Here is a 24,299-nt window from a genome sequence, read left to right as displayed (position 1 = left end):
TTTTTTTTAATGTCTTAGGGAAAATCCAATATGGCTGCCAAACCATGTGACCTCTGATATCATATGTGTGAACATTTTGTTCCTCATGAATAGATGGTCATATGTGTAAAGTTTTGCCTCTATCTGTTCAGCTACTTCAGAGAAGAAGATTTTTGAAGGGTTTTTTTATTTTTTAAACAATATGGCTGCCGAATCACGTGACCGATGAAGTCATCAAGTTTTTTTTCCCTGTGGACCATTTTATCTCCAGATGAACCTCAAAAATTTTCATACTGATCAGATGGAATGTTCCACATATATAATTATTTCATCATAATGAAGGCACCTATGACGTCATAAAAAAATAACACTCATTCCCTATGACGAGTACTTTCCACATGCCAAGTTTCAATTTTTTCCTTGGTGCGGTTGCAGAGATACAGAGGTCCAAAGTTTTTCCATTTTTCCAACATGGCTGCCACACCACATGACCTGTGATGTCATAATTATCAATAAAGCATTATACATGAGTAGTCACGCCAATGGTGAAAATTTTGTCTCAATCCAACAAGCAGTTGCAGCAAAAAACACGAAAGTTCTGTGCGGACAAACAAACAAACAAATGGACCCAGATACAATACCCTCTCCTTCGGTGAGGGGGAAAAGTCCACTTTGAGTCTCGATTGAGGTCCCGATGCAAAAAAAAAAAACACCCCGGAGATTATGAAGCCGTGTGGCAATGAGGTTTGGTGGTCGAACAAAACCAAGATGGAACTTTTTCTTCTAAATGCAAAATGTTACATTTGGCGCAAACCCAACACAGCACACCACCAAAGAACACCATCCCGACTGTGAAACATGGTGTTGCCAGCATCATGTTATGGGCATGTTTCTCAACAGTAGGGACAGGGGCACTTGTTGGGATAGAAGGGAAAATGGATGGAGCAAAATACAGAAAAATCCAAGAGGAAAACATGCTGCCCTCTGCAAGAAAGCTGAAATTTGGACGGAAGTTCACCTTTCAGCATGACAACGACCCGAAAGACATAGACAAAGATGCACTGGAGTGGCTAAAGAACAAAAAGATAAATGTCCTTGAGTGGCCACGTCAGAGCCCCGACCTAAATCGCATTGAAATCTGTGGTATGACTTGAAGATTGCTGTCCATCAACACTCCCCACGCAACTTGACTGAGCTTAAACAGTTTTGTATTGAAGAATGGGAAAATATGGCCCAATCAAGGTGTGCAATGTAGTTGAGAGCTATCCCAATAGACTCACAGCTGTAATTGTTGTCAAAGGTGCTTCCACAAAGTATGAACTCAGTGTGGATGATGTCTGGAACACAGGCATCATCCCAACTGACTGGAAGAGGGGCTGTGTTGTCCCTCTCTGGAAAGGGAAGGGTGATCGCCAGGAATGCAACAACTACCGAGGGGTGACACTACTCTCAGTGCCAGGCAAGGTCTTTGCTCGAATAATTCTTGATATGGTTCGCCACCATCTGCTTGAGCACCAGCGTCCAGAGCAGTCAGGCTTTACACCAAAGAGGTCAATGATTGACCGTATCCTTGTCATTCCTTCCTCACCTAACGCAGAAGAGAGTTTCGGCATGGGCTGCTTGCAGCGTATGTTGATCTCTGCAAAGCATTCAATTCAGTGAATCGGGATGCCCTCTGGAGGATTCTTGGTCTTCATGGGGTGCCACCAAAACTGATCAATCTGAAGTCAACTATACTCAGGTACTGAGAGTGCTGTGACATGTGGTGATACCATCTCTGACTTATTTCCAGTTGTTACTGGAGTTCATCAGGGGTGTGTATTGGCCCCCACACTTTTCAGCACCTGTACGGACTAGATTCTGGGGAGGATTTTGGAGAGATCAAGTTGCAGTCGTCAAAGAGATCTGACCTTGATTTCACAGATGATACAGCTATCTTTGTGGAGACTGAATATGCTTTTGGGGGCTCTTGAGGTGCTGAAGGAGGAGTCTGAGCCACTGGGATGACAGGTTTTCTGTGTCAAAACTAAGATCCAGGCTTTCAATGACATCTTGGATGCTGCTATCTTGTCTATGCCTGTTTGTGGTGAGGATGTTGAGGTCACGGAGAGATTCACTTACCTTCGCAGTGATATTCATTTCTCCACTGGCGTTGAGCCAGAGGTCAATCGATGTCTGGGTCTGGCCTGAGGATTCATGGATTCACTGGATCATGGGGTGTGGTGCTGTCGGTACCTGTGCAGGAGGATTAAAATCCAAGTCTTCAGGTCCTTGGTGCTTCCATTCTTACTCTACGGATGTGAGACTTGGACTCTGACCAGTGATCTGAGACGGAGACTTAATTCCTTTGGTACCAGGTCTCTTCGGAGAATCCTTTGCTATTGCTGGTCGGACTTTTTGTCCAATGAGCAGTTGCTGAGACAGATTCAAATTAGGTTTGTTACCTGCGTAGTCCATGAGCATCAGCTGCAGCTGTATGTCTGAACATGTGGCTCATTTTCCTGACGTCGATCCTGCTTACCAGATTCTTTCAGTGAGGGAGCCTCATGAGTGAAGGAGGCCAATGGGCTGACCACGTGACTCATGGTGGCAGCAAGGTTGATCAGCATCTGAAGGAGATGGGGATGGGCCAGGCATCTACCTGGGGGAGGGCCAGACGAAGGCTCCTGGAGTACCGGCGGAAAGTGGACACAGTGACGCGTTGCTCCGGCGCATGCTCCCATACCTGACCTCTTTGAGTCTGAGTGTCGGAAAACAAGGGTTTGAGAATGAACTTCGAATATGGAGTTGGAAAATGAAGGTTTGGAAATGAGGTTTGAAGGAAAATGAAGGTTTACGAATGAGGAAGAGTACAATGGCGAAGGTTCTACGAACAATCATTGACCCTGTAATGGTGGCCCGTACAGATGCCACATTTTCACCTCGAGCCAACCGATCTAATAACTCGATCTTTTTGCCCAACATCATTACCTTTCTCTGCTTTTTGGCAAAACTAACTTTGTCCATCGGTTTATGTTTGGGCACCATCAAAAACGGTGCACACCAAACAACACAAGGCTCGTAATTGGAGGTCATCGTACATGCACGAATAGGCCACCCATCCAGACTGTAAATGCAAACGATGACTCATCTTTGCTCAAAAACCACGAATGGTCGAAACCCGCAATATTAGAGGGTTTACTGTATTGATTCATTCCATCAAAAAAAACAGTAGCTTGGATAAATGATTTTTTTTTATGTACAAGTGACATTTAGAAATCCAATGTCACTTGTACAGAAAATGTGTACAAAAAGTCCTGGAAAACAACTTTTTTTTGTCGTGAAAAGCTGGAAATTTGGTCTTCTTTGGCTGGGTGAACCATGAAAGATTGACTAATGTGCAGACATTAGGAGCTGTTCAATGTTGGAATTTTGGCATACACAAAAGCATGTAGCTGGTCACTCCGGTGTTTGAGTGCTTGAGGGTGGTGTTGACTTTCAGTTCTTTCACTGTGTTTCTTGTGATCGCAAAGTTAATGGACAGAGTATCAAATTACTGGCTTGTTTAACTGACATCAATCACTTTGCAAGGTGATTGGTATCTTTGAAATGTGGCATTGAGAAATCATTTGTCCACTGCATAAGGGGCTAAGATCAAAAACCTGGGCAACATTTTATACAATACAACATGGTTGGGTATGACTGCTTTGCAAAAGTTTTCTTTTGTTCTAGAACAGGCTCTGCACTGACTGTGACACAGACCTCACCATGCTTCTAAGGGCTGAGCTAATACATCAAGAAAGCCATGGATTCTGTTGTAAGAATTTTTGCCACCAGTTCCATAGGCCCGGTCTTTATTCTGATTCAAGGTAATGGTTAAAGGCATTCTGACATGAATCTTCATTAAGTACGAAGCGCACGAAACCATAGAAGTAATGGCATGGCCAGCAAGAAGCCCAGACCTTCATCTCACACAACATCTTAGGGACCAAATAGGATATTTTGTCTGTCCTGACTTTCCACCTGACCTAAAATTGAACTGCCACTGAATGAAGAATGGAACTATCCCATGAAACATCACCAGGCACCTGATCAAAGGTATGCTAAGGGATCCATGGCCAAAAGCATGCTGCAGAGATTTACATCTTTTTCGGCTGCCAAGATGGCATCATGTGGCATCACCTTCCAAACACTTTCATTCCCACACTACCGTTTTTCTCTCTGCTGTTTTTCTTATGTAGGCCCTCACCTGAAAGCCCCCACCATTTTAACTCTTATATGCCCCCTTTTAAGAGTGTCTTTTAACTGTTGGGGCATCATTGTCGCAAGTATTTATCTGTTCGTTTTCCCCTGCAGGCTGACTGGCTTTTTTGGCCACCCGTCCAGACTGTAAACTTCCTCTTTGTGCCAGCAAAATTCCGTGTTCTTGGTGTCTGCCTCAGCACCATCATCTTTGATACATTCCTCTCCTACCTAAAGTACCAGGTTAGCCATAAAATAATGAACAAATGGTTTGTATCTTGAGTTATTTTTTTCACTTTCCTCCTTGCAAGTTTAAGTTGGTTCGTTTCATTGTAGTTTCACTCAGTTGTGTTGTACGTTCTTAACTTGTAAACTCGATAATGAAAAATACAATTGTTGCGATAATTTAGTGCAGATTCATTCTTTCTTTGTAATATAATGCATTTTGCCTATCTTCAAATAGTATGGTGAAAAGCAACCAGAGAAATTGCAGCAGGCAGGCATTGAGGAGACCACCAAGGAAATCCTTCCATCTTCCACGATGTCTTCAGAAAGCAAGCAGGAGATGTGAATTGTTTCGGCTGAAGCTGAGATCAGCAGTGTTCTGGCATTCCTCCCTCCACCATTTGTGCTTTAGCCACTCAAACTACAAGTTCAACTTGTACGTCAAACGACCGATTCAAACCGGGTCCTTCCCGTTGTGAGGTTTTGTATTGATCAAGCAATTCTATAACATGGCTTGTGGTTAGTTTTGATTATGGGGTTTACATGATCGGACTCCTATTTAGCATCGTGTATTTAAAATTTATTTATTAATTTATAAGGCATCATGTGATCGCATTTTATTGGTAATTATTTTTTCTGGTGGTCTTTGGATGTTTGGTACAATTGATTTCCCTGTTGTAGTGATAGAGGCATCAAACAGTGCCACTTATGAGCGAATAGCACGTCGGCCTTTTACATATCACATACAGGACTGCAATGTCTGTTAACTTCAAGATCACTGCATATGTGGTACAAATACTACCATCGTATTAAACAATCGGAAATGTTAAGATATCATGTTCGCTTTGTTTTTTGTTTTTTTGCATAGCAATTTCAAGGGATGATGTAAATTTAAAGAATACGCGAATGCGAAACCATTTTGTTAGTGACGGATATGTAATTGCCTATGTGCAGATTTAAAACAGTTTGGTTTTGCATTTAACGTGTCAGCAGCCTGTGCTGAAATTATCTTGGAAAAGGTTTATAGACTTTAATATGAAATTGAGGGCTTCCTCTGAGATTTTTGAAAGTTGAGCCAAAATGTTCACCAAACTGAAGTACTATTTGAATAGTACAAACAATGTACTATTTCTCCAAACTTTATCAATTACGCCCGAGTATTTGATTGAAGCAAAATTAATTAAATCGAATCAAAAGACCCCTTACATTTCTCAGTACCTTTAATATGGGACATCTAATGTTAGTGTATGTTGTGATTATGTTTGTAAAAAGAACACATGAAAATGGCTTAAACTTGCATAAAAGAACGCCCACCACACTGGGAAAAAACAAAAACAAACAATGACCATGACATTACCAGGTTCAAATTTACTTTGCACACATACAAACAGAAACTTATCAAGGAGGTTTGTCTGGACATGCTAAGGGGTACAGAAATCAATTGCTTCCTTCCCAGGCATTAAATCAGTGTTATTGAAGTGCTAATCTGTAGCTGCGTGACAATTCCTACATTGGTGCACTGATTTCTCATTGGTCCATTGAGATCAGTGACGTTGGTTGGCAATTTATTTCACCTTTTTCTTCCTGCTACACTATTACTTCTTCCTTTTTAATGTGACACGATTGTTTCGTTTTGTCAAATACAAACATTAGTACAAGATAATCAATTGTTTTCTGAAATGGCTTTGATTAGCACATGTTGATCCAGGATAAGTATCGTTCGGTGCCACATTCCCTGCTTGGTCTGTCTTGGTTGTTAATTAGTCATAGCACCCTTTGCTTGGTTCTTGGAAGTTTTCGATCCTGTCTTAATGCTTAATTTGACTATAAACTTTTCCTTTTATTCATCATCTCATTAGTTTGGTCTTTCTTTCTGTATGTTGTTTTTTGGGTGTCAAAATAATCCATGAGAGAAGTCAAGAAAGTGGGGGAGAGTGAGGGTGGGGTAACATCCGCTGCCACACCATCACAACAACAACCAACACTGCTACAACAACTCTTACCCCTGAAATGGCAATGGAAACATGATGAACACTAGTTGTGATTGACCTTTATTTTATATTGTTGTGGGCCGGGTATCGGCAACGAGCACGACCGCTAGATGCAGCAGTAGAGTCGGCTCCACCGAACACCCGGAATTCAGATCGTTACGCTCGGATAACTCCGAAGGTACAGGTCCCTTACAGGACCGTGAATCGTCAATAAATCAACTGTGTGGGCACAGGGTTATTTGCCAAACTTCAAAATACCTAGAGGCCCACGTGGCGAGCTAGCAAGGAATTCACACCCTCGACGGGGCTCGAATGGGGCGAGTCATTGCTGTGCTCGACCCGTGCGTAACCCGAGCGGATGGTTACCGAGGTCCCGTCGGTCCAAATGTACAACTACAGCAGCAACGGCCTTTTTAATCACCCAACACGCACCATGCTAAACCAATGAAGGAAAGGACAAAGACGAGCTGAAACATTTAACAATAGGGGTATTTATTAACAGTAATCGGGGGAACGAGGGAAGCACGGAAGGGCAAAGTTATCACGACTAAGCAATGCAGGTATGTACAAGGCACTTAAACAATTACTACTTATAGACTGGGCCCACAGACACACACGCACACACAAAAGAAATGGACCCAAATGGTCTTTATTCAGCTCTCCAGCCGCGGAGGATAGTTCGGCTGGGAGTCAGGATGGCTGGCTACCTGGCCGCGAGCACGCGGCAGGACGTTCACCCCTTCCCGAAGCTCCGGTCCCCAAAAGATGGACCAGGGCAGCCAGGTGCAGACCAGTGTCGAGATGCGATCAGAGAACCAGACCAGCGTCGAGATCCAATCAGAGAACCAGACCAGCGTCAAGATGCAATCAGAGAACCAGACCAGCGTCAAGATGCGATCAGAGAACGAGACCAGCGTCGAGATCCGATCAGAGAACCAGACCAGCGTCAAGATGCGATCAGAGAACCAGACCAGCGTCGAGATGCGATCAGAGAACCAGACCACGCACTCACATGACGGGGCGCAAAAATATTTGTTCTCTTTTCTTTCATCGTCCTTCTCGGGCACGGTCCGCTCATGCGTGGCCTGCTCTCATTGGGCGGACCGCGTGTCGCGGCTCCGCCTTCTTGCAAAGGACTTCTTGCAAAGAAGATGGCTCTGATCCGCTCATCACCCATTGGCCGCAAAATGACGCATTCGCTCATTTGGCGCCAGGCCAGAACGAAACGTTCGTGAGCACGCGAACAGCATGGACAATTCCTCGAGCAGTGTTGTTGTTGGCATTTTCATAAGTGTAAAAATCCTATCTATAAAATAACTTCACAGCGCATGTACACGTATTTCCCATTAGACATAGGGGATGGAGTCCAACTAGAAACACATACTTATTGAAATAACTAAGCTACAGGGAAGGCTGTATGTCTGTGTGCACAAGGCTTCCAAATTCGTAACAATATGAACAAGCATTCTTTTGCTAACATGCACATTCAATTTGTTAATTAGGAATCCCCTTTTAAAATTGAAAGTGACTTAACTTAGTGTAAGACGTGCTTGACTGTTTTTGTGCCAGACTAATTTTTTAATGGCACATTGATTGACTACATTGACTTTAGAACAACACTGATGAAACAGTTTTAAGAGTTTGAATTTTGTTGAGATGCATTATAATTAGAGACAAATGTCTTGCTAAAATTAAGAAGTTGCAACTGCAGTACTTTTTATCCTTTCACCAAAAATATTCGTAAATCGATTTTAAAACATTTTGCTAATCGTTTTATTTTATATTTTTTGGCAACAATGGTGAATGCCAGTGGAAGCTTTAATATTGTGCAGCTGAGGAACAAAGTTAAATTGGAAAAAAAAGCAGTAGGTTTAAAAAAAAAGTAGCAAGGTCCATTTTTGGCTACTAATGCAAAACCATGGCCTGTCTCTCCCAAAATGCATCCACGAATAACGCAAAAAGTTAAACGTCTCAAAGCTAAATAAATCTGCAATTATTTAAATTCACATTTTTTATTTCACCTTTGTGGTATAAAGGATTTTTAAAAATCCCATATGCACTGCATTAATATTATGTGACAATTTGTATGGTGTCACTCCCAATTAGGGGCCATTTGTTAGGTAACATATGATACCACTCTCCCCCACCAAGCATGTGCACACACGCATACACACATGTCAAAAGGTTCTGGAACCTGAAGAGCACCAAAATTGCACCAGTGTTAATTTGAGCAATGGGAATGATAAAGAAGAACCTTAAGAAGATATTAAAATCCATATCTGGAAATATAACTACAGCTGAACAACAGCTGGAAGCTGTCCGCGGCTCAGTAACGATCATGAAAAGAGCCATCGGAACAAAACTTTGAGAACAAGAAAACTTCACAAATTGGTCCACGAATCGTGATCCCTTACCGAAATGAAGATGGATACTTCGAGACCTGGGAGGACTCTGTTCCACCTTCGGAAACTCGCATATGGTGATAACGAACACACACACACACACACACACACACACACACACACACACACACACACACACACACACACACACACACACACACACACACACACACACACACACACACACGTCCTTGCCTTTCATTTTCAATCTATATCTTCCCAATCAAATTTCCCTCTTCTCTACACGAAAACTATCCATCCCTCCCCCATTTCATGCTCCCTTTTATCAATCATAATTTCATTTTAGCTCCTTTCGTCAATTTACATGTAGATCTCTTCGTTCTCTGCAGATCTGGATAAAATCACAAGCTAGTCCAACACGTGGAACATGTCTTTCAACCCTGACAAATCTCACACTCTCACTATGTCTCTCCGAAAGGACCGTCTGGAACCCCCCCCCCCCATCTGGAACCCCCCACCCCACCCCCTCAATCTACTTTATAAACAATCCTCTTGAAGAAGTCCTTTCATTCAAGCTTCTGGGTCTCACTATCTGCCATGATCTTTCCTGGGAAAGCCACATTTCCAAACTGGCCTCCAAAGCCAGTCGCCGACTGGGCATCCTCCGTCATTGAAAGTCCTTCCTTGACACACCTGAGCTCCTAACCACAAACAAAGCTTTTGTCTGCAGCCTGATGGAGGACTGCTCTTATCCCCTGGTGCTCCTGCCTCTCACCTTTCTCGACTTCACGCTGTGGAAACCAAGGCATTTAGGATCATTGGTATCCTACCCATGATGAAGCTGAGTCTTTGGGTCTCTCACTCTCTCACCACAGGCAGGTTGGTGGTCTGTCTGTCTTCTACCATCTCCTCTCTGTCCTTGCTCCATCTCCTCTCTTGACTTCTACCATCTCCTCTCTGGTCTAAAATTATCACTTTTCATCTGATTGACTTGAAATTTCAACAGGATTTTCAAATCAGCTCACTGAATTCAACCACCAATTCTTTTTAATGTCAACATAGGCAAAAAGGTCAAGATAGGTCAGAATTCTAAAATTGTTGATTTTCTTCCAATTGACTTGAAATTTCAACAGGATTTTCAAATCAGCTCACTGAATTCAACCACCAATTCTTTTTAATGTCAACATAGGCAAAAAGGTCAACATAGGTCAGAATTCTAAAATTGTCAATTTTCATCCAATTGACTTGAAATTTCAACAGGATTTTCAAATTAGCTCACAGAATTTAACCACCAATTATTTTTGAGGCCAACATCGGCCAAATTTCTGAAATCCTCAATTTTCATCCGATTGACTTGAAATTTGAACAGGATTTTCATAATGACAATCATGTGTCACGTGATCTGGCAGCCATATTGGATCGAAGAGAAAATATTTGAAAATATTCGTATGAGAAACTGCTTAACTGATCAGTGCAAAATTGAACTTATTGATCCCATGGGAAATCTGGTTTGATTAAGACGACGTAATCGGTAATGTGGTCTGGCAGCCATATTGGATCAAAGAAAAGAAAAAAACCTTTAAAAAATAAGAGTTTGTTCACACCAAATCCTTCTTAAGACTGCAGGTTATGTATTCTATGAATTCCATCTCATTACTTTCTGTGTTGGTGGAATCATGTACCAGCAACACGTAAAGCAATTCTTCTCATTTCGTTACTTACAGTTCCATTATTCAAGTTAAATCAAATGTCGCTTGGAAGTTGTAACAGCAATGCAATATATTTTGACAGGCGAATTGCAGACTTTACCAATCTTCAAAGTTGTGTCTGGAATCCATTGATGGTAATAAAAGCCTGCAAAAACACTCCTGAAATTATGTATTTTATCCAATAATTTAAATTCTGAAGCCTGCAATATTCTTAAGGCAACTTCACATTGAAAATTGAATTGGGGTGGCACAGAATAAGGCATAAGAGTTTCGGGTGCCATCAGTGAAAAAAGTTGAAAACCACTACTTTACTTCATCGTTAGTGGCAGAAGGGGCCACCACAACCCATGTGTGCCCCGGGACCTCCACAACCATAAATCCGGCACTGCTTCGACAGATGGTTTAAAAGTGTAGAGAAGGACAGAATGATCTACATTTGGTGTTTATTTATTTGGAAATGACCTATGATAGAGTTCCATGACATGAGTTGTAGAACTGTTTGAGAGACAGAGATCCATGCCAGTCAAGTATGTGATGCTGATCCAGGATATGTGCAATGGGTGCTCTACACAAGTGAGGAGCAGTATTGGAGTGACGAATAGTTTCATGGTGGAAGTCGGTGTACATCAAGGCTCTGCATTGAGCCCATTTTTGTTTATTGTTATGATGGATGTTCTGACAGCTGATGAGAGAACACAGGTACCATGGAACATGCTGTTTGCGTATGACATAGTATTGTGTGTCGAATGTAAGGGAAAGGTGGAATTGAAAATGGAAGAATGGAGGAAGGCATTGAAAGATTGGTGCTTGAGGATTAGTCAGTCAAAGACAGAGTACATGAGATGTACAGTAAGTAGTGAAGAGGTAGAGGAAAACGGAATGGTGATGCAAGGGGAAAAGGTCAAGGAGGTTCAGAAGTTTACTTACCTGGGGTCAGTAGTTCATCAGGATAGGGAGATGAGCATCGGTATACCGGCAGGATGGAATAACTGGAAGAAGGTTTGAGGAGTGCTTTGTGATAGAAAGATGCTGATGAGAATGAAGGGAAATGTGCACAATACGGTAGTGAGGCCGGCGCTGTTGTACGGTATGGAGACATGGCTGATGATAAGAAGGTTGGATCAAAGATTAGATGTGACCGAGATGAGGATGTTGAGATGGTTGTGTTGTGTAATTTGAGAAGACCATGTGAGGAACAAATACATCGGAGGAACTGTGAAGGTGATTGAAGCATCTAAGAAGGTACAGGGAAGTAGATTGAGATGGTATGGCCATGTGATGATGAGGAATGAAGAGTATTTGGGTAAAAGGATGATGAGAATGATACCACCTGGAAAGATGGCAGGGCAGACTGAAGAGGAGATGGAGTGATTGCGTGGAAGCGGACATGAAGGAGAAAGATGTGGATAAAGAATGGGTATACGATCGACGCAAATGGTGGAGCAGGATCCATTTCAGCGATCCCACTTGAAGTGGGCTAATAATGCTGCAGAAGAAGAATCTTCCATTGGATCAAGGTGGGTTTGAAAGTTCAGATGAGCTTCAGAGCCCCCCATTATTTAACACAAATCAGAAAATGTCAATGTATTTTGTAATGTAATAGGAGAGGAACCGTTTCTAAATCTCGTTTAATCTCCTCTTTCAATACAGCACATTGAACAGTATTAAAGACTGTCACCCCACCTTGCTCTCCAACCTCTTTCCCTGTGGTATCCAAGACCACCTCCTCTAATGCCTTACTTACTTCCTTCACTCTTGCAGTCAGCATGCGTCTCTCAAGGAGATACCGTCATCTCCTCTCTGTATCAGGGGTGGAGGGCTCCAAGGCAGTGTCTTTAGCCCAGTTCTCTTCCTCATCTTCATCAACTATCTTTCAAGTTCTCTGGAAAATCCTGCTTTCCTCTTTGGTGATGACTTCACAGTCTGCTGTGTAACATCCCTCATCCTTCAGATAAGCAAGCAGCAGTCTCCTCACTCTCTGCAGACCTTGATACAATTAGGAGCTGGTCCAACATTGGGAATATGTTTTTCAAACCCGCCAAATCCCACACACTCGCTCTGTCTCTCCGGAAAGGACTGTCTGGTGAACCCTCACATCTACTTTCTTGATAATCCTCTTTAAGTTCAGCTTCTCAAACCTTTGGGCCTCACCATCAATCATCATTACTGGGCAAACCACACATACAATTTGGCCTCCAAAGCAAGCCGCAGACTCTGCATCCTCCATCGTGCAAAGTCTTTCTTTGGACAATCTTAACTTGTATCCACTTTCAAGACCTTCTTTCCACATCTCAATGGATGCCAAGGCCCTCAGTCATTGCATTTCTTTGTGATTTAGCTGAGTCTTTGGGCCTGTTACATATTGCAGACAGGTCAGTAGCCTGTCTGTCTTCTACCACCTCCTTTCTGGTCTTCCACCCTTTGTTCTTTCCTTGCTCTTTTCCATTCCCCCTTCCATGTTTATGCAGGGCACACATTGTCTGCTTGTAACCCACTTCTGGTGAAACTCCCAAAATCCAGACTCACTTCTCACCCCACTCATTTGTTCCCCTATTTCTTTTTCTTGCCTGTGGAACCAACTTCCTCATTGCTGTTCAATCCCATTCTTCCCTCCAGGGCTTCAAGGTGGCTCTTCACCACAATCTCAGCTAATCCTTCATCCATATACTCATGACCTTTTCTACCCTCATGAACCCTCCCCACCTTAGTGTTTTCCCTCCTTCTCTTTTTCACTTTTTGTTGTTCCATTTCTGTTTCATCCCTGTTTTTTTCCCTCCCACCTCCTTCTGTGTTTGAGCTTGTATTCAGCTTGTTCACTCCACATAATCCACTCCACCTCATCCCTTTAATCTATTCTTCCCCATGCCCAATCTTCCTCCAAGTTTCCTTCTTCCCTGCTGTTGGTGTTTCACCCCTTTTCACTCTGTTATTTATTCGGAGTTTTCATCCATTTTGTGTTCTAAGTCTTTCTTTCATGAGCCTCGACTTTGTATACAAAAAGGACTGTGCCAATAGGTGGAAGCTTAAGTGTAACCGGGCATCTTTTTTCTGATTCCAACCTCATTTATGGAAATTATTCCCCTACCCCTCCACCTGCTTCCCTTCTTAAATGTTGGATCCATTTGTGTTGGGTGGTCGCTAGACTACCCTTATTCTCAGGTTTTCCGTCTGTCTGTTTGTATGTAATGGACAACTCTGGAGGCCAGAGGAGTCAACTGATTTTGATGAAACTTGACTGGTAGGTTCATACCAGGATCTAGTGTATGCTTTTGAGCACCGTTGCTATGGACGCTACCGTTGCCAAGCAACGGGACTTTGAAATTTTTGAAAAAAATCCGAAAATATTTATATTTTTTTTCCGAAAATCAAAAATCGGCTTCCGCGCTTTTATGCGCACTATAATCAACCTCTTTCTCAAAAAATTTCAGCCCGATCCGTCAAAAACTGTATGACTAGTATGCAATTATATAGCGACCACCCATGTTGCCAACTGGGTTGTGTAATTACGTGTTAACATATTTCATTTATTACTATTTTCAGGTTCATCAAGACAAACATTGCGTGCCCTGTAGGATTGCTAAAAAGTCAACCGAATCACTGTCGAGTAGGGGAGAATCCCAAAGTTTCTGTTGCTTCTCAAATCCTCAAGTTATCTATCTATAATTCCAGCAATGTGTGTGTGTGTGTGTGTGTGTGTGTGTGTGTGTGTGTGTGTGTGTGTGTTTTCTCGACAACCACTGATCCGATCTAATTGAAACTTGCCAGATATATTGCTGGGGCCCTGTGGATGTGCCTTTTCAAGGTTTGATATTAATCGGACAAGAGCTTCCCAAGTTATGGCCATTTATTTACCAACCAATGAGAGGACACGTTGCTGCGTCGGCGTGGCCGATGCGCCATTTAGTTACCAATCACAGGACACGTTGCTGCGTTGGCCGGTGTGCGGCCGGCCGACGATGACGTCACGTCACTTGCCGTGCCGGTGAAGATGGGGATCGGTGCCTTCGTTCCCGTGGCGTAGGAGTGGCAATGGTCAATAGCAGCGAATGTCATGGCAAGCAAAGACAGTGAGGTAAACTTGATTTTAATTTTGATTTTAATTAACTCTCTGTGTGTGTAAGTATCACAGCAGTTGTTACTTCAATGCAAGCGATAATTCGTGGAATGATGTGAACATTCTGTACGGGCACGCACCACTTCCGGATAGTGATGACTTACTGCATTCTAACAATTTCTCGATTTCTTATCCGCATTTATAGATCAACACAATGCCCCAATCCAGTCGTCGTTTACGAGAGCGAAGGAACGGCCTGTGTGGTTGTTTGAAAGGAAAAAAAATTTTTGCACCTACGTTTTTTTTTGTTTTATTTTTATTTATTTATTTTTCCTTTCTCTTCTTTCTCTCCTTCTCTTTGTGTTTTTCCTTGCGATGACATTGCGAAAAGGCAAAATACGTTGGCGTTAATTGAATAATTGGCCATTAAAACTAAATTGCGAATAATTGTAACTGCGATATGCGAACTTCCGGACAGTGAGGACTTAACTTCTGGTCTCTCGGATAGTGATGACTTACTGTATTCTTTCTCGATTTTTTTCTCGATTTATCGACTTACTGTATTCTTTCTTTCTCGACTTCTGTACTTTCTCGATCTCTTTCTCGATTTTCTGAAACACAATTCCCTAATCCAGTCGTCGTTTACGACAGCGAAGGAACGGCCTGTGTGGTTGTTTGAAAGTTTTTTTGTTTTTTTTTTGCTTCCACGTACGGGCACACGAGAGCGAAGGAGCGGCCTGTGTGGTTGTTTGAAAGTTTTTTTTGGGGGTTTTTTTTGGTTTGCACGTAAGGGCACACGAGAGCGAAGGAACGGCCTGTGTGGTTGTTTGAAAGTTTTTTGTTTTTTTGGGGTTTCCACGTACGGGCACACGAGAGCGAAGGAGCGGCCTGTGTGGTTGTTTCTGGCTCGTGGTTTTAAAGATTTTTTTTTGCACGTACGGCCACGCACGTACAGGCACGTACTAGTATCTCAAATTGTTATAAAATATTAAATTAAAGATCAATTTTGTCACTTTTCAGTGTATTGCTAAGTCTTTGATCCTCAACTTCATTGCATTTACAATTTTGAGTAGAGGTAGGTATAGCACAGATGTTTGGAATGCACCATCACGTACTAAAATACACCATTTGGTGTCTGACTCTGTGTCTGACTGCGATACATTCGGCCATTACTTGTCCAATCTCAACCAAACTTGATTTGCATTATTAGACAGTGGTTTGCATTCAGGCCAAAGAGTTCAATTTTCATTTCATCAGATTACAGAATAATTTGCCTCATGCTCTCAGAGTCTTTCATGTGCCTTTTTGCAAACTCCAGACGTGCTGTCATGTGCCTTTTTCTCAGGAGTGGCTTCTGTCTGGCCACTCTCTCTCATAAAGCCCAGATTTGTAAAGTTCTGCAGGGATTCTTGACCTTCTGGCAGGTTCTCCCATCTCAGCAAAGGAACTCTGTAGTTCTGTCAGAGTGGTAATTGGGTTATTAATTACCCCCTGAACAAGGTCCTTCTTGCCTGGTTGCTCAGTTTGGTCAGACAGCCAGCTCGAGGAAGAGTCTGGATAGTTCCATATTTTTTCCATTTCCTAATGATGGAGCTCATTGTGCTCTTGGGAACTTTGAACACTCTAGAAATTGTTTTATACCCTTCCCAAGATCTTTGCCTCCTCACAATTCTATCTTGGAGTTCTATGGACAGTTCCATGGAATTCATGGTGGAGTTTCTGCTCTGATGTGCACTGTCAACTGTGGGACCTTACATAGAAAGGTGTGTTTCTTTCTAAATCATGTCCAATCAATTGAATTGGCCACAGGTGGGCTCGAGTCAAGTTGTGGAGACATCTCAAGGATGATCAAATGAAATTGGACGCACCCTGAGCTCAATTTGGAGTGTCATCGCAAAGGGATTGAATACTGATTGATGCAGGACATTTCAGCTTCTGATCTTTAATGAATTTGTAAAAATTTCTCTCAAAAAAATTCCACTTCAACATTATGCGGTATTTTGTGTCGATCGGTGACAATTTTCTTTTTAAAATTTAATCCATTTTCATTTCAGGCTGTAACAACAAAATGTGAAAAATGTCAAGGCACGTGAATATTTTCTGAAGGCACTGTACTAATGACAACACAAATAAAGAAACACTGCAATGATATTTTTACTCATCATTGTCCAAAATCTTTATGAATAACCTAAAAAGTAGGCAGGGATTTGTGAGGGGGGGGGGGGTGGATGACGAGTTTCCAATGACTGATGTTTATGGTCGCTACATGTGGAAGACAGCCACGCATTTAAGCAATTCATCAGTGTGAAACCCAGGTGTTTATTCAAAAAAGATTCGCATCAGTGTGCTCGTATCTTTGTTCATGATGTTCACTGAAGAAACGAGCACACCAATATCAGCACCGAGTGTTTTTCACACGATGTTCAAACACGATCGTCATTTGCTGAGTTTTGTTTTTTGGGTTTTTTTTAACATCCTGGTGTTTACAATTGTATTTCAAAGTTTGCAAAAGCTGCTTCTTTTGCTTTTGAGCAGAAAAGTCAGCTAATAAATCTGACAACCTGTCTAAAAAAGGTGAGTGAAATGTCCAAATTCCATGTAGATATCGTGAAAACAGATGTGATGACACATACTTTCTTGATCGCCAGGAATTCGCTCAACGAGTGGAGCATGTCAGACGCGGTGCCAATCACGGAGCAGCGATTATGTGCAAGAAGGTATCGGTCGGCATATCCGAGACAACACACTCGATGAGGAGGCAAACCTTAGGCGACTTGGGTAATGCACCATCGACAATCAGGTGATTCGCCTAACATCCATGCAGACTAATGACTCCAATGTGTGGCCAGCTTCACGGGTTTCTCTTTAATTTAAAAGCGACTTTGAGTGCGGTGTATTACATCTGGCGTAAGTGGGCTCCACCAGGACAACTTGCTTAGTCGACCATTGTATGAAACTACTGAGAAATTCCTCATGCATTGCTGGTTGGGCAGACTACTGTGTTTATCTGCACAACTATCGTGGATAACTTGTAATGGCTTGTGTGCACATTTGGAGTACATGATCATATGCAGTTATATACTCACAACTGAAGTGCATGATAGTAACATGAGTTCCCTTCCGAGGAACTTCAACACAGCAAAAAGCCATTACTATTAGGCCCATTAAACATGTGTATTGGTTGCCAACCTATGATAGTTTGTCCATGCTCTCGTTTTTTACATGCTGAGTATCAAGCAAGAAAGTAACACGTACCATTTTAAAGTCTTTGGTATGACCTAAGGGGGTTTTCCTCCTTGGATGAATGCCATGTTAACATGTATAAATATCTTATTGTGGCTGTCATGGGACAAACCTGCCAGAAGTAAATAAATATTATAAACCATAAACACATATGTTTCCCTTTTTAAACAGTTGCCATTACGCCATGATCATACACAATGTTTTTATTTGCAGGACCAGACAGATAGTACGGTCAAATACTCTTTGGTCGGGCATATAAAACTACAAGTATTATCCAAATATTGAAGGTCAGCTGACACAGTTTTGTGTGCCATTTCTGCATTTTGGTCACTATTAAATCAGTTGTGCAAGATCCATACATGTTCATGTACAACCAACAACCTTTTCTCAAGCAGAGGTCAAGCCTGATTGAATCGTAATCAATAGAGTCGAGAGGTCGTTGTACTGATAATGTAGCAGAGAGTAGCAGGTGAACATTTGTCCGCAACAAACAACATTTTAACAGAAGTTGATTCACACATCAAGGATATCATCATTCAATAACGTTTAATTTAACTTGCACTTTATTTCCTTATTTTATTTTCATACATCTTGAAAATCACAGCAAACGATGTAATAAGTTACGTACCATATTTTTTGGCGTACAAGTCAACACTTTCTTTCTCGGAAGTCCGGGCCTCGACCTGTACTCATAATCAACTTATTGTGGTTTAACACATTGAAGTGCATAAATGTGTATTTTTTTTGGAAGGTGTAATATTTTATGAAATGAATTGTACAATTGTTAATTTAAAACAGCCCAGGCAAAAATGCTAGTTAGAACTATACTGAATGAGAGTTGCACTCTCATATACTATAGCTGGTAACAGGTCCTATTACAGTAGTCTGCAGATAATTACTACGGGAAAGGAATGCAGGTTTTTGCCTGTGAGACTACAGAAATCATTGCCCAGAACGTTTGCCAAGTGAGATTTTAATGCCAATTAAATGTGAATCCACTCATTGCCACATGCAAAATTATCCAATAAACAAGGAACACACACCCACCAATTATGTTTAATCCATCCCTCCCAATCCTCATCAGATGTATTGATCCTTACGAGTCATCTCAATATGATAACAAACATGTGAAAAATGATTTACTTTCCTAATTTATCCGAAAGGTTGTCCCACAAAGTAGCTCAAATAATAAGCAAGAAACAGCTCAGTAATATTCATGATCCTGGAAGCACTGCAGGCAGCAATGTGTTGCAGTGTCAGGGAGGAATTAACACTTCTATTGTTCTGACTGATTGACAGTTTTACTAACTACCATAGCATAAGACTCCAAATCGACTTATCTATGAATGAAGGAAATAACGAGAAGGGCACTCGGTAGAGCGCATACCTCCACCACACAATGCCTGATCCACTCAAACATAACGGGCCCAATACATTTTTGAGATATTGTTATATATATATATATATATATATATATATATATATATATATATATATATATATATATATATATATATATATATATATATATATATATATATATATATATATATATATATATATAGCGTTTTGGGCTCAATCTCGCAATGGTGAAGAATCACTTTGGGAATTCAAAAATTCTCGTATCCACATCTGGATCCAGATCTTAACCGAAATAGAATTGGTTCGTCCTTGTCACACATCCAACCAACCTGTCCACCAAGTTATGGCCGAATCTGTCCATAATTTTTTGAGATATCCTACCATATATCAATTTAGCCCTCTCTCAATGGTGAAGAATCATTTCAAAAATCGTCAAATCTGGATTCGGACCTTTACCAGAATCTAATCAGTACATCGGTGTCACACATCCAAGCTCTGCACCAAATTTCGTCCGAATCTGTCCACAACTTTTTGAGATATTTTGTTCACAAACAAACAGACATGGGTAAAAACATAACCTCCATCCATCTTTGGTGGCAGAGGTAAAAATTGTGAAATTACCCAATTAGACGTGTACTCCATATAGATTTATACACCAAAGAATACAGCATTTTTGTTAGTTTTGTTTCAAAAACTTTTAATGCACCTTTAACAGTGGCCTCAACAAGCACAATATTGACCAAACTTTTGAGGTGTTTCACATTGTGATCCCGAAGGCATGGCACAGTTTATGCCTTCCTCACTCTTGCTCATCCTTTCACAGATGCGGTTCACAAGGCATTCGAAGGCCTCCTTCACATTCACATTATCCTTGGCACTTGTCTCGAAGAATCCAAAGCCTGCTTGACAACAACGTTACATAACATTGCAAGCAGAGGTTTTATCAAGTCACCTCAATGTATTTTTTTAATCATCAAAAATAACATTTCTTTTCCAGAAAATAATCTAAAATCAAATTCACAATTGTTTGTATTGAATGGATAACATTGTCCAAGAAAGCATAGTTTGTGGCTGGCACACCATTCTACATACAAAAGGAATATTGATAACAATCAAACAATAAACACAAGATGCATGCAACACAGACATTACCTAAAACAAAACAATCCATGGGCGATGTGCGGAAAATTAATATTCAACATGACATGTATTATATATTCAACATATCATGAAATAATAGGTCTGTGCTCATTCTGGATGATACATGAGATATAAAACGAATTGTTTTATTTTGTAAAACAAAAAGCTTTCTTAAATTTGATTGGAAGATACTTCCCCAAAGTTGTGATAAAAATATAGGGTAAAACTAGTGTGCAATAAAGCATATGCATTGCATCATTTGGATGGAAGTATCCTAATCTGAAAACAAAAAAAGACCAATCAGCGATTGCAAACCCTCGCCAGCACTTGTTTTGTGTGGTGTTTGTGCTCTGGTGTGTTATGTAATTAAAAAGAGACATAACAAGAACTGCTACTTTATAACTACTGGCAGTGATGACCAGGAACGAAGACGTCCCGCTTTGATGCAACCCCGCTTTGATCGGACACCTGATCCTGATCCATGATATTTATTATTATTCAATTGAATTTAGAATGGGATGAAAATAAATAAAATTAAATGCAAATGGAAGACCAAATAGGTACAGTTCTGCATTGGAGTAATCAGAAGGAAGCTAAACAAGCAAGAAGCAAAGATTAATTCATCAGGAGGAACCTGAAAAGGATTCGGGTTTCAGCTGCTACTCTTCTACCCTCAAACCCATCCTTGCACAACCAAGTGAGCCTTAATCATAGAAAGAAAGAAAAAAAAAAGATCAAAAATTTTTTTTAAATTATGGCTGCCAGACCTTGCATCCGATCAGGTTGAAATTTAAAACATATTCCCTATCACGGCTAGATGATAATTGGGAAGTTTCACATCAGTTGAAGCGGTTCAAGAGAAATAATGTTTTCAAACATTTTCGCTCAATCCAATATGGCTGCCAGACCATGTGACTGTTTTTTTTTGTTGACATTGTCGAGGCTCACATGAGAGCTAACACACAATGCACAACAAGAGGGGTGGGAGAGGGAAGGACAAAACAGTGGGGAACAGAGAAATTAGGAGATCTGTGGAAGGGAGAGGGATGGGGCGGGGAACACGGGTATATAAAATGGACACTTCAGGGACTTTCAGGAAGGAAAGCAGGGAATTTGATGGAGGTGGGCTTGGGGTGGATTAACGGGGGTATAAAAGATCATGGTTTTGGATGGGGAAGATAAGAGGTGGTGGTGAACAGCTGTTTTGAAGGCCTGGAGGGAAGAATGGGATTGAAGAGATTGTGGGAGTTTATTCCAAAGGTGGGAAAAAAAAGAGGAATGAAAGAGTGAAGGTGAGCAGTGATTCATGGTTTTGATAGTTTTACCAGAAGGGGGTTGCTAGCGGACCTTGAGTGCCCTGCGGAAATCTTGGGGGGGGGGTAACATATCGCAGACAGAGCAGGGGGGCAAGACCGGAGAGGAGACGGTAGAAGACAGAAAGACCACTGACCTACCTGCGGTGAGAGAGTGAGAAGTCCAAAGACTCCGCCTCACCTTGGGAGATACCGATGATCCTAAGTGCTTTGGTTTCCACAGCGTGAAGCCGAGAAAGGTGAGAGGCAGGAGCACCAGCCCAGAGGGGACAGCAGTACTCAATCAGGCTGCAGATGAAAGCTTTGTATGTGGTTATTAGCTCAGGTGGGCAGAGGAAGAACTTTGCACGATGGAGTATTCCCAGTCGGCGACTGGCTTTGGAGGCCAGGTTGGAAATGTGGCTTTCCCAGGAAAGATCATGGCAGATTGTGAGATCGAGCTTGAATGAAAGGACTTCTTCCAGAAGATTGTTGAGAAAGGAGATTGGGGGGGGGGTTCCAAATGGTCCTTTCGGAGAAACATAGTGAGAGTGTGAGATTTGGCAGGATTGAAAGACATGTTCCACACGTTGAACCAGTTTGTGATTTTATCCAGATCTGCAGAGAGCGAAGAAGCTGCTGCTTTCTGGTATGAGGGATGACAGATGGTTGGGCCGAGGGTGGAGTCATCATCAAAGAGCTAAAGAAGATTTTCCAGAATCGGAGAGATCATTGATGAAAACCAGAAAAAGAACAGGGCCCAGAATGCTGCCTTGAGGAACTCCAGCCTGGACAGGAAGAGGGGATGAAAGAACTCCATTTAGGGCCACACGTTGACTGCGACAGGAGAGGAAGTCTGCGAGCCATGAGTGGAGATTGCCTTGGATACCATAGGAAGAGAGTTTGGTGAGCAGGGTTGGATGCCAGACTGTGTCAAAAGCACGTGATATGTCTAGGGATATGGCTCTGATTTCGTGTCTGGCATTGAGTACCTCCATCCATTGTTGGGAGAGTAGAAGCAGCATATCCAGCATAGAGTGACCTGGTCTGAAACCAACTTGCTGATCGGAAATCAAGTCATTGAAGAAGAGGAAGGATTTAATGTCTGAAGCGATGATGGATTCCATAACCTTGCTGATGATTCGGAGAAGGCTGATTGGTCTGTAATTGCAGGGATCTGTTTTTGCACCTTTTTTATGCAGAGCGATAATGGTAGCTGATTTCCAAGCAGATGGCAGATGACCTTGAGCAAATAAGAGTGTGAATATAACAGAGAGGGTGAGCAAAGAGCAGTGGAGCAGGTTTTTAGGACATGTGGGCTGATGCAGTCTAGACTGGTTGCAGAGTCTGAGTCGAGGTTTGACAGCAAGCTCTCCACTTTGTCAGAAGAAAAGGTCACAGAGTCTTGGGACAGCTGTGGGCGACTGGGTAAGGTGGGTGCAGAAAGCGATGTGTTTTGGACACAATATTTAGGTGCAAACAGAGTTTAGGCATTCAGCCTTTTAACGTGCGGTGTCAGCAGTGCAGCCAGTTGAGGTGAGGGAGGGGATGGAGGGGGAACATACACCAGAAACAGATTTGATTAGACACCACCAGGATTTGGAGGAGGAAGAGAGGTTTGAGAGTTCAGACTTGAGATTGGAAAGATGTTGTTTTCTGGCTCTTCTGAGGGTAGACACACACTTGTTCTGAGCTTTATGGGAGGAACTGAGATTACCCTCAGTTGGGTTTGCTATCAATGAGGCAAAGGCAAGTTGTTTCAGGACAACTGCCTCACCACAAGCTTCAGTGAAACAAGGGCGGGAGGAAGGGTGGAACAACTGAAGACAAGATGGGATAACTCTGTGCATGAGGGAGAGCAAGTTTCTTTGAAAGAATTCTCAGGATGAGTTGATGTTGGAGAAAGTAGCGATGGGAGACCAGTCTAGAAGTTTGATGGCTGCTTGGAGATGCTGCCAGTCAGCCTGAGTGAAAAACCAGACTCGATGGCACTGAGGTAGTTCTCTAATAACAGCCAGAGAGATGTTTACTTTGACAAGCATGTGGTCAGAAGAACCGATTGGACTGGAGGAAGAACAGCAGATCAATTTTATTCATTGAGAACAGATTTATCTATTATTCTTGAATACCCTGGTATTGTCAACGCTTGGGGGACATTTGTGTGAAGTTTGCCATCGATCTGTCCTCCAATTTCGGAGAAGATTTTTGTGTTTTAGGGTTAATCCAGTATGGCTGTCAACCCATGTGGCCTATGATGTCATATGTGTAAAACATTTGTTCCTCATGGATAGGTGGTCATACCTGTAAAGTTTCGCCTCAATCTCTTCAGCAATTTCAGAGAAGAAGATTTTTGCAGGTTTATACAAAAATTAAATGGCTGCCAAATCACGTGACTGATGTCTTCAAAATTTTTTCTGTGGTCCAATTTATCCTGAGATGACCCTCAAAAATTTCCATATTGATCAGATGTAGCATTTTACATATGCAATTTTGACGTCATTAAAAATCGCACTTTTTCCCCATGAGGAGTACTTGCCACGTGCCAAGTTTAAATTTTTTCCTTGGTGCGGTTTCAGAGATACAGAGGTCCAAAGTTTTTTCTGGTTTTCCAACATGGCTGCCAAACCACGTGACCTTTGACGTCATAATTATAATTTTAACATTCCACATGAGTAGTCGCACCAACGGTGAAAATTCCGTCTCAATTGCTGAATTGAGTG

At 41.8% G+C, this 24,299-nt stretch overlaps 2 protein-coding genes across 13 annotated transcripts in view; one reads left to right on the top strand and one right to left on the bottom strand.

The window, feature by feature from the left end:
* LOC147024506 (mpv17-like protein 2) overlaps window positions 1-6,275 on the top strand; it is a 47,045-nt gene extending 40,770 nt beyond the window's left edge. For both annotated transcript variants that reach the window (XM_085884507.1, XM_085884508.1), the window contains exons 5-6: window positions 4,315-4,443; window positions 4,664-6,275. In XM_085884507.1, coding sequence (XP_085740633.1) covers window positions 4,315-4,443; window positions 4,664-4,771 — 237 coding nt within the window. In that variant the 3' untranslated portion in view covers window positions 4,772-6,275. The remainder of the gene's footprint in view (window positions 1-4,314; window positions 4,444-4,663) is intronic.
* Window positions 6,276-18,742: 12,467 nt separating this feature from the next.
* LOC147024504 (ras-related protein Rab-3B-like) overlaps window positions 18,743-24,299 on the bottom strand; it is a 50,669-nt gene continuing 45,112 nt past the window's right edge. For 10 of the 11 annotated variants that reach the window (XM_085884506.1, XM_085884503.1, XM_085884496.1 and 7 more), the window contains one exon: window positions 18,743-20,049. In XM_085884506.1, the coding sequence (XP_085740632.1) occupies window positions 19,868-20,049 (182 nt within the window). In that variant the 3' untranslated portion in view covers window positions 18,743-19,867. The remainder of the gene's footprint in view (window positions 20,050-24,299) is intronic. The other variant, XM_085884495.1, reaches the window with a different exon arrangement.

This window comes from Eptatretus burgeri, chromosome 6 (assembly GCF_056783735.1).
Source record: "Eptatretus burgeri isolate ZD-2024b chromosome 6, Ebu_testis_v1, whole genome shotgun sequence".
Lineage (NCBI taxonomy): Eukaryota > Metazoa > Chordata > Myxini > Myxiniformes > Myxinidae > Eptatretus > Eptatretus burgeri.
The sequence above is the reverse complement of the archived record's forward strand: the minus strand, read 5'-3'. Positions and strand labels throughout refer to the sequence as shown.